Consider the following 11,124-nt stretch of genomic DNA (forward strand, 5'->3'; position numbering starts at 1 on the left):
AAATTTCAATGTTAACAATGAATACATGCATATGTTCCAAAGCCATCTTTGTAAAAACATGTCACCATGGAAGAATGTGTAGGACTTTAGGAAAATGTAATTCTTATGTTTTAAAAGCAATGTTTTACATACTCTTCCTATTTTATATACTCTTTACTACTAGTATGAGTGATGTATGGATGCAAATAAGCTCCTAATGTGTGAAAATCAAACTTTTAAATTGACTAGTAAAATACAGTCACAAAAGAGTAACACTTTGCCACCACTTTGCAACTGTCTTGAGACTGTTTTGCTACTGTTGCTACTGTTTTTGCGACTGTTTTGCCACCCTGTTTTGGCGGTTTATGTTCCCACCAATAATTTTGTGAAATTTGTCTAATTATTTACGCGTTTTTTTTCCCCAAAATTTTATACTGCGACTGTTTTGCGACTACATTGCGACGTCGGTTCGTTAATAACTAGGCAAACACTTAAACGTTTTAACACTTCTTATTTTCTTTTTTCAATCGATCTAGGGTTTTTTCTCTCAAACCTCTTCACTCTCCTTCTCTCTCAAACACATCGATCTCTCCTTCTCTCTCAATCTCTCAATCCTCTATCGCTTTCTCTTTAAATCTTTTTCTTCTTCTCTCTCTCTCTCTCTCAATCGTCGATCCGATGCCTCCTAAGACCAAGGTTGCTTCCAGAGGTCGCGGTGGCAGAACCGCCAACGGTGTCCGAATCTTCAATTCTAGCATATCCTCTTCTCATTCGTCGAACCCTTCTGAACGCACAGACTCTGCAACACAGTCTGCAACCCATTCACATCAAAGCCGTCCTTCACAGTTTCCCCCGACAAATCCAGCACCAATAAGTAGTCCATTGCCGACTACAGATCCACCGTCGAGGACAAATCAACCGTCGAGGACAAACCAACCGTCGAGTATTCATCCACCGTCGAGGACAAACCAACCGTCGAGTAGTCATCCACCGTCGAGGACAAATCAACCGTCAAGTAGTCATCCACCGCGGAGGATACTTACACCGCCTCTGATTCCTCAACAAGCGCCTCTTCCTGTTCCTCACCCTCAACCGCCTCCGATTCCTCAACAAGCGCCTCTTCCTGTTCCTCACCCTCAACCGCAACCGGAGCTTGTTCCAGAGGGAGATAACGGCGACGAAGCAAACGAGGAAGAACAAAACCCTAATCAAAATGTCGATCACTACCAAGATCTGTTAGATGGTTTGCTAGCTCTTCCAGGCCGAGAACATCTACCACTCCTGTCTCAGCATCCTATCCCTGGAGTCGAAACTCTATGGTATAAACACTCTCTCCTCTTGTAATTTTTCTTTAAGTATACTCGGTATGTCACATAGAATCTTAAAAGCATGAATGTGTTCAATAGTTTGATCTTTAAGTATACTCGGTAACACTCTCTCCTCTTGCGGTAATAGGTTCACTAATCGGTTGTTTGTTGTTTGTTGTTTGTTGTTTGTTGTTGTTTGATGTTCAGTAATCGGTTGTTATTAGATATTCAATAGTTTCAATAGGTTATTGGTTCATATTTTCAAGTAGACTTACTCAGTTAATGTAACAGGTTTAACCGGCACAAAGGAAAGCTTTCTCGAGTCATTGCTGGAATCTTAAGGAGAAAGTTTGATGGGCCTTACTACAGTTGGAAGGTTACTCCACAACACATTCAAGAGCGATACTTCAGGACATTTGCGGTAAGTCAAATTATAGTTTTGACAATGCTTTAAACACTTAACTCTATATATATGAATTGGTCAATTTGCTAACTTAAATGTTTTGTGTTATTGTAGCGGAAGTATAATTGGGATATCGGGATTACTGAGCTTGTTAAAGAAGGTTTCTTGAAGATAGCAAAGAGCAGGATGAAAGGCATTGTCAGTCAAGTTAGGAGGAGTGGTGTACAACCACCATGGATTGGTGATAAAGTATGGCCTATTATGTGCGAATATTGGAACACCCCTGATGCCATTGAGAGGAGTGAGAATGCTTCTCATTGCAGAAACTCGGACCGTGGAGGCCTTGGAGTGCACAAACACTTAGCTGGTCAGAAATCATATGTACAAATTCATCAAGAAATGGTAACACTTCTCTTTCCATCCACTTCACCTCAAAGTTTTTCTAATGTTTTCATAATTTAATGCTCTCACGGCCACTTAAGCTCCTAATGTTTTTCTAAAATTTTCATAATTTAATGTGTTTCACTATCATTGTAGGAGGAAGAGCTGGGGCGTCCTGTATCACTGGTCGAAGTGTTTCTTAAAACACACACTCGGCCAGATGGATCATTTGTGGATCAAAAAGCCAAACAAGTTGCTGAGACCTATGAGAAGACCATAGAAGACAGACAAACTGACACGGACAATGATGGTCCAGATGGTTCAGAGAGTTCAACACATCGAACTCTTTCCCTTGAAGAAAGAAATGAGATCTTCCTTGAGGTAATTCGTTTGTCTTTTGTGTGTGATTTTTCTTTGTCAATTTTGGTTTCTTAATGTGAATGATGATTGATGTTTATTCTTAGATTAACAGTCTCCTGGTTTTCTTAAATTTGTTTAATGAGCTATGCTTAGGAACCTAGAATATTTGATGTTGATTCTGCATTTGGTTTTCTGGTTTGTGCTGATTAGCGAATGTTTATCTTTTGGTTTAGTGTACTCAAACAGATAACAGAGGTAACCCATTTGGCCTTGGATCACTTGTTGAGACACTAAGGAAAGGAAAAAGGAAAGAGAGTTATGCGAGCTCTTCTGCAGCAACTCTTGCGGAGCTTCAAGATCAACTTCGGCGCAAGATATCTGAACATGAGTCTGAGAATGCACGACGTGATCAGGAACACCGAGAGTCTCAAGCTGTGATCAACAAGCTTGTCCTCTTCATCTCTGAAAAAATTCCTGAATACTCAGCTTTTACGGTTCCTCCTCCTGCAGCCACCCAACCAGCTATCGCGCCTACAACCACTGCACAACCCATCGATGGAGGCACCACACCACCCTCCAGTCCAGCTGCACAAACCCCTACCTCTAATACTTCTTCCAACTAAACTTCTAATTCCCCTTTTCTTTATGTATGAACTTGCTTTTGAATATTGTTTCTTGGATGTTTAGGATGATCTTTTTGTTTTGGATGATAAGTTTGCTTGTGTGGTAGTTTCAATCATCATTCCTTTTGATTATTAGCATTTGAAATTCCCAAATTAATCACAATTAGGATTGCTAAAACGTTTCTGATTTGTGACTAAACCAATTAATAAATGTGACTCTTTTGTGACTATACCAATTCAAATAATGTAACTATTTTGTGACTAAACGAATTCAAATAATGTGACTATTTTGTGACTAACCCAATTCACAAAATGTGACTATTTTGTGACTAAACCAATTCACAAAATAGTGGCAGAATAGTTACTAAAAACGAACTCCTTAGCGACTACAAAAACAGTCTTAACATAGTCGCAATAATAAACGACTAATTTGCGACTCAACTGCTACTAAACTAAAACAGACTTTGCAACCCTTTTGGGACTAATAGGTCGTCCTTAATCTGTCGCTAAGCCCATACTCTACCGTTAATCGCAATACGGTCGTAAACATACGACTGTTATATGTAGTCACAAAACTGTCCCTAAGTAGACTTCGTTGCAGTTTAGTCGGAAATGTACAACTACCAATTATAGTCACAGTATCGTCGCAAATATACGACTATAAAAACGAGTCTGTAATCCGTTGCAAATAAGCGACCATGTTGCGACCAACATATTTTGCGACCGTTTTTTTGCGACCATCGAAAAAAGTCGCGAAGTAGTCGCAAAACCCTTATTTACGACTAAAAAGCGACTATAGTAGGAGTGGCAAATGGCCTGTTTTCTTGTAGTGAAAGAATAGTCCAATTATGGTAAAACAGTTGAACTAATCATTTGACGATGCTATCAAAAGTTCTAAACAATGGTTCTCGTCCTACTCCTTGTGTGTGTTTTTTTAGTGATCTTTTGGACTTATACTTCTGTTTTAAAATAGATGATGTTTTCATATTTTTATGCAAAATTAATTAGTTTTTAATGGTTTTAGGATTGATATTCTGCCTATTGTTTTATGATTGGCCTAATTGTGTTTAAATGAATATTAAATGATGCTTTTGTTTATAAAATAATCAAAAATTAAATGAATTCTTAATTTTTGGGCACAATTTTAAAAGATCAAGTTTAAAAAAAAAGGAGGAAGTACATTATTAATTTGTAGAGAATTTACTGAAATTTTATTTTGTTCTAAACTTTTCCTTCTATTGACGAAAAGTTTATATAACTAATATTTCAATTAACCATATTATAAGTTGCAGTGTCCTCGCAAAACATACGAAAACCATAGACTTGACAACTTCAACGTAAGTTTGGAGCTAGAGAAGTACGTAATGCTTGGGGATCACATGTTAGTATTCCAAACAAAATTGACCAATACACATTTTGTGAAGTCAGATATTACCTCTTTCTCAGCTCACCTATATAAATATAATAACAAAGCTCGAAGATCGATTACTTCTAAACAATAACGAAATAGTACATTTAAAAAAAACTTGTTATATCATTTAACATGGGGGCGTGCCCTACTTTGATGATTATCCTTGCTTCTTCTCTTTTTCTTGTCCTTCCAAACCTCGAAGTCGTTTACGCCGTCGGGTGTGCCGGACGCTACTTCAACGGTAACAGCAGCAGCTACGGTCACAATCGCCAGAATCTTTTCTCCACTCTTGCTAAAAAAGTCGTCGCCAATGGTGGATTTTACAACGCTTCACTCGGCAAAATTCCCAACAGAGTTCACGCTCTTGCCCTCTGCGCAAGAGGCTATGAACGACAAGCTTGTATCAGTTGTGTCGAAAGAGCAACTCAGGGTATACTACATGAAAATAAATGTCAAAACCGCATAGACTCGTTCACATGGGACGAAGACGAAGAAGACAATGTTTCTTGTCTTGTAAGTACCTCAAACCACTCAACTTTTGGTAACCTCGAGCTTAGACCTGCTGTTAGATACGAAAGTCCAAATAGCATCGAGCCATGGAAAAACATGACTCTTTTCGAGAAAGAATGGAATGCAATGGCTAATCGGACCCTCGAGGCTGCCGCGGAAGCTGAAAATTCCTTGGTACTTAAATACTATAGTGCCGGGAAAGCCGAGTTCACAGAGTTTCCAAACGTTTGCATGCTGATGCAATGCACACCCGACATAACTTCCCAAGATTGCAAGACGTGTTTGAGTAAAAGCGTGACACTTTTTAAAAAAGAGGTTTGGGGAAGAAATGGAGGTGAGGTTTATCGTCCAAGCTGTTTTTTCAGGTGGGATGTATATGCTTTCCATGGTGCTTTTGATAACGTAACAAGAGTTCCTGCGCCTCCTAGACCTCCGGCTCAGGAAAAGAAGAGCTCTAGAACAGACGATAAAGGTAAAACAAATGAGCTAGAGCATTGCCAAAATTTGTACATATGATAGATAGAGGTTCTTAGACTAAAAGGAGTTAATGATTTGCAGGAAGAAGGATAGGAGATAGCGGAATTATTGCAATAGTTGTTGTTTTTACTTTCATTATTCTTTTGGTGTTTGTTGGCTTCATCATGTTCCATGCACGAAGGAGAAAATCAAACAACATCATCAATGGAGGTGCAGGGTACTCTGATTCTGATGGTCAACAAATGTTACGGTTTGATCTTGGTATGCTCTTAACGGCAACTAATGAATTTTCGCCTGAAAATAAGCTTGGCCAAGGTGGATTTGGTACAGTCTATAAGGTAGTAATTACATTTTTCACGATAATGAGTAACGGATCTTTGTCTTGGATAAGTAACCGATCTTTAAAACCGGTTTCAGGGGACATTATTTAACGGTAAAGAGATAGCAGTGAAGAGATTGACAAAAGGTTCAGGACAAGGAGATACAGAGTTCAAGAATGAGGTTTCACTCTTAACAAGACTCCAACATAGGAATCTTGTTAAGCTTCTTGGGTTCTGTAATGAAGGAGATGAAGTGATTCTTGTCTACGAGTTTGTCCCCAACTCAAGTCTTGACAGCTTTATATTCGGTGAGCCTTGGTAAAAGAAGATGTAATTTTTCGTATATTTTTGGAAACTTTTAGTATGAAAATGTTCTGTGAACACTGCAGATGACGAGAAGCGTTCACTTCTTACATGGGAGTTGAGAACCAGAATTATAGAAGGCATTGCCCGAGGTCTTGTTTATCTTCATGAAGATTCTCAGCTGAAGATTATTCACAGAGACTTGAAGTTGAGTAACATCCTTTTAGACGCTGAGATGAACCCTAAAGTTGCAGATTTTGGGACAGCTAGGTTGTTTGACACTGACGTGACTCGAGCTGAAACAAAACGAATAGCTGGAACCCGGTAAGAAATATATTAATCAAGTTTGAAGACACATTTGATTTAAATGAATCAAACAGTCATGACTTAATTAGTGTTATTGGTTTGCATATATGCAGTGGATATATGGCTCCTGAGTACCTGAACCACGGACAAATCTCAGCTAAATCTGACGTTTATGGTTTCGGTGTTATGCTTCTAGAGATAATAAGTGGTGAAAGAAACAAAAGATTCGAAGGAGAAGGCCTTGCAGCTTTTGTAAGCTTCTTCACATATCAGTCTTTGTTCCATTTATATATCGCTATTCAAACTTCTGTAGAGAAAGTAAAAACATTTAAATTTTCTTGGTGCAGACATGGAAGAGATGGGTTGAAGGAAAGCCAGAGATTATAATTGACCCTTTCTTGATGAAGGACCCAAGAAACGAGATCATCAAGTTGATACAAATTGGTTTGTTGTGTGTTCAAGAGAATGCAACAAAGAGACCAACCATGAGCTCTGTGATAACTTGGCTTGGCAATGAGAACATCATCGTTCCTTTACCTAATGCTCCTGCTTTCACTGGAATCCTATCCCAATTCGAAAGTGCTACAATAGCAATGAACGAATATGTCTTCACGGAGTTGAGTTGTCGTTGAGTTATAAATAATTTAATTAAAATACTGTTTTCGAAAGCAAACTACACAATAATCCTTCTTCAAGGAACCTTTCATTGTACCTTTATTTCCTAAATTTCAGCTCAAACCACAATATCTATTTACCTATTTTATAGTGATAGTAACTAACTCTGCCATATTATTATGTGATAAAAGGTCAATTAAAGCCTAATGTGTAGGTTACTCTGTTGTCGGAAAAAAAAAACAGATTACAAACATAACAATAATTTAAAATAGTCCTTCTACGACCACTTCCGAGTGAAGAGTTTTGATCTATGTTAGGTCTTGGCCACCGTTGCCACTTACGATATGGTTTATAAAATTTCTAATTTGCTACTTGACTTTAAAACAAATTAAAAAAAAAACATTTAAAAAATTATTGAATTTTCTATTTTCTTTTCAAAATTAATGTTAAATTATATATAAAAAATAACCTTATTTTTTTAAAAAAAATCTCAAAAAAATATTTCTAATAAATTTTATTATTATAACTGGTACTTCGAAATACTACACAAAGAAATGAAAAAAAGAATTATGGACAGAAAGAGCTAAAGCTCTACAATCAAAAAGAAACTAATGCTGCATTCGCGTATTGGTGATCATCCGCGTATTGGTGATCCCCTAGACGTTGAATCATTGTAAGTTGATCTTTCAGTTGCTTGAGCGTCCCAAATCTCAGAAAGTAATCACATGCAAAAAACAGATGATCATATGTTTCCAAGTGTGCGTTGGAGAGACCAGAGTCCCGACGAGGCATCCGACCACTGAGCCATTCGAGCCTCGTGGAAAGCCTATCGTGTACTGCCAACGATACACATAAGGAGAAATTTGGAGTAGCATGAGTAAACCACACCCTTATGCCAAGTCACCGTGTTGGCAATTTTCCAACATGATTCCAAGTATCTTTAGTAGAAAACCGCGGTCTCAAGACGTCATTTTTTCCCTCCAAAATACAACATCCTCCTTGTGGCTTCTGTTCCACCACTACATATTCAAAGCATCTTCAATCTGAACAAGTTGGTCAGAGGAATGGCGACGACGAAGCCGAGTAGCCCACACACCCATGACTAAGCTGCTCCACTCAACGCCCATTTCAATTACTCCTCTATCACCTAGGACTAGGAAGTCAGCGAGAATACACAAGTTAGACGACAGATTATACAAGAAGGACGTACACTTTCCATCCCCACTTCAACTTTGCAGAAATCTTTAGCCACCTCCTTGAATTTGAGTCGTTAGCCCTAGATCGAAGAGTCCCGATGTAACGCCCCCAAACCGTCCTATGGCCGGACTAACCACAGACCGGTCCGGTGGTCGTCACAATCAGACGATTGCATGCGATCCGGCCGAGGTTCCACCAACGAATTAGGTCCTCCAGCCAGTCCACTGGCATTCGTCTATCCGCTACGTACATTCCTTAGGCTTTGCAACCCTCGGTCCGTACGCGGCGTTGCTGGACCCGAAATATCTCCGAAAATAGCTCCATTTGTCCGAATTATATATGAAAATAAACGATTTAATATATATAGAATTAATTATTAGATATAAATATCAACAAGAGGCAAGGACTTTGCAACACAGCACGAAAACATCCTATCCAGTGGCGGATCTACGTTAAGAGTAGGTTGGGCACTTACCCCACACAGTTTATAAATATTTTTAGTACATGTTGCTATAATTGTCTGTTAAATCATTTGGTTATGTATTCCTCTTCATAATTTTGCTGGTGAGGTGTTTGATCCCTCCATTTGTTGTTTTTTACTCTTTTTGTCACATATATATTATAATTTTTGGCCACATATTTATTAATTATTAGATATGTGCCCCATACTAATAATTCTTCTGGATCCGCCCCTGATCCTATCTGATCCATAACACTCGGTACTACCCACCTAACTTTCCCTGCAAGAAAAACAATTGTGGAGAGGGGTGAGAAATCTAGTATTACTCAGTGAGTTGGGTGATCCTTCTAACATGCTAACCCCTTAACATGCTAACTTCCTATAACATAACATGCTAACTTCCTATAACATGCTATCTCCCTATAACATGCTATCTCTCTATAGCATGCTATCTCAAATTACCAACTACCCCACAACTACTCCACAATCAAAGCACGCAATGCGGAAGCATAACAAGCAACAAACACACAATCAAGCAATCAAGCAATCAAACAATCAAACAAGGACAAACAAGACCCGACTCGTCTAGACATTGACTCTAACTTGGCCTACACGCCACTTCACTTTGCAATCACTGCCAAAGCGGTAAGATTTAGCCATGCATCAAGATAACTTGAACACGCTTGACTCCAAAGTCAGGTATCCACACCATGACTGACACTGCCAACTTCACCTAGGGATATCACAATCACCCTAGGGAACACATCCCACACAATTTCACAACCTAAGGAACACATCCCACAATTCCACAACCTAGGGCCCATCGATCCTTTGTCCTGTCCCAACACTCTTCCGCGTTGATACCACAAAGGCAACCAACCAGACACACCCCAAATCATCCGAGTTGTCACCCATCCCAGGCACACAATTGGGTAAACCGTGCCGCATCGTCATGCGTTTCAGGCTAGTAGCTGGCTAGACCTGAATCCATCCTGCCATGAGATCCCTCTGGATTAGCTCACCGGATTTCCACACACACGTCAAGAACAGAGTACGATCACTAGCTAAGGACCGAGACATTTAACCCGCGAACTAGCTAGGACAACACTTAACTCTAGGACTCAAGACTCCAAGAATTAAGCACAACAAACAGCACACAAGTTGCAAGCAACACATGCTCACAACAACAATCAATCACCACACACAAACTTAAGCCACAAGAAAACAATCATGCAACTTAAGAAAATCCTACATGCATGCATCCTATATGCTCCCAAACCCCAAGTTTTAAGTCTTTTAGTTATTAAATTTTACATGCACCATAATCCTCAAATTCCTCTTATTCATGCGGCTCTTTCCTTCCCGGAGATTCTCGCATGTCCTTAGGAAACAACACTCCAATGGTCCGATCTACCATCAGCACCATGAGGGTTAATTCCTTGGTTTTGGGTTCACATGCGGCACCCTTCCTCGCATGGCCTCCCCAACAACCTTCTTCTAATTTTTAGAGGTTAAACTCACATATTAAAATTTTGGGTACATCATACGGCTCTTTCCACCCTTGGAGATTCTCGTATGGACTCACCAAAATCAAACCCCTTTTTCCTAGACTGATCTCCCATCAGATCTAAGGATTTAACCTCCATCAAAAATTTATGCAAAAATTAAATTATAATTTTAACATGCATTTTCTAAACCCAATTTTTCCCAAAATCGATAATGCAAGGCAATCCACACTTGAAATAATTCTTAAAACTCTAAAACTCAACATGCAAGGCATTTCACACTTGCAAGTGATTTTAGAAAATTATTTCCACCCTTGGAAAAATTCCTAAAAATGTAGAAATCCATCATGCAAGGCATTTCACACTTGCATGAGGTTCTAAAAAAATTATTTTTACCCAAATTTCAAGTTTTAAAATCATTAGATCTAGCATGCTAGGCATTTCACACTTGCATCTAGTCTAAGATCAAGCCATTCTTCCCCAATAATGCTTAAAATCCCCCTTAGTCTATATGCAATCTATAGATCTACATGCAACACTACATGCAACATCAACAACAACAACAACTAGGCCGATGCAAGAGCTAGAGAGCTCACACACCTCCCTTCCCCTTAGATCCACAACTCACCTTAGTTTTGAAGATCTTTGGCTTGATTAGAACTCCACCTCACCACGCCAATCTGATAGCACCTCCCCTTGAGCGAGCTTCCCACCGGCGAGATCTCCTTCTTCTTTCTCTTTGCTCAAAGTCACAAGATTTCTTCCCCAAAAAGTTGAGAAAAAAATTTGGCAAAGCTTTGGTGTTTAGAGAGAGTGATGCCGAAATGAGAAGCCAAGGGGGTCTATTTATAAGCCCACACTCGATTTTTAGGTTTAGGCAAGTGGCAATTTTGGCTTGACAAGTGTCAAAAAAATTGCATGCACTCTCCCCCACTCGCGCGTGTATCTCAAACGCTAGCGGAGAAGG

At 39.2% G+C, this 11,124-nt stretch overlaps 2 protein-coding genes across 2 annotated transcripts; both read left to right on the top strand.

The window, feature by feature from the left end:
* On the top strand, window positions 658–3,053 carry LOC109128400. The gene is made up of 5 exons (XM_019234614.1): window positions 658–1,298; window positions 1,578–1,707; window positions 1,804–2,091; window positions 2,227–2,451; window positions 2,664–3,053. The coding sequence occupies exons 1-5, from the start codon at window positions 658–660 to the stop codon at window positions 3,051–3,053; spliced, it is 1,674 nt and encodes a 557-aa protein (XP_019090159.1).
* LOC104737299 (putative cysteine-rich receptor-like protein kinase 39) lies at window positions 4,556–7,117 on the top strand. The gene is made up of 6 exons (XM_010457440.2): window positions 4,556–5,446; window positions 5,533–5,789; window positions 5,869–6,079; window positions 6,161–6,398; window positions 6,494–6,632; window positions 6,728–7,117. Exons 1-6 carry the CDS (start codon window positions 4,597–4,599, stop codon window positions 7,010–7,012), a joined length of 1,980 nt encoding a protein of 659 aa, XP_010455742.1. The 5' UTR covers window positions 4,556–4,596; the 3' UTR covers window positions 7,013–7,117.

The sequence above is a fragment of the Camelina sativa genome, chromosome 13, assembly GCF_000633955.1.
Source record: "Camelina sativa cultivar DH55 chromosome 13, Cs, whole genome shotgun sequence".
NCBI classification, from domain to species: Eukaryota; Viridiplantae; Streptophyta; class Magnoliopsida; order Brassicales; family Brassicaceae; genus Camelina; species Camelina sativa.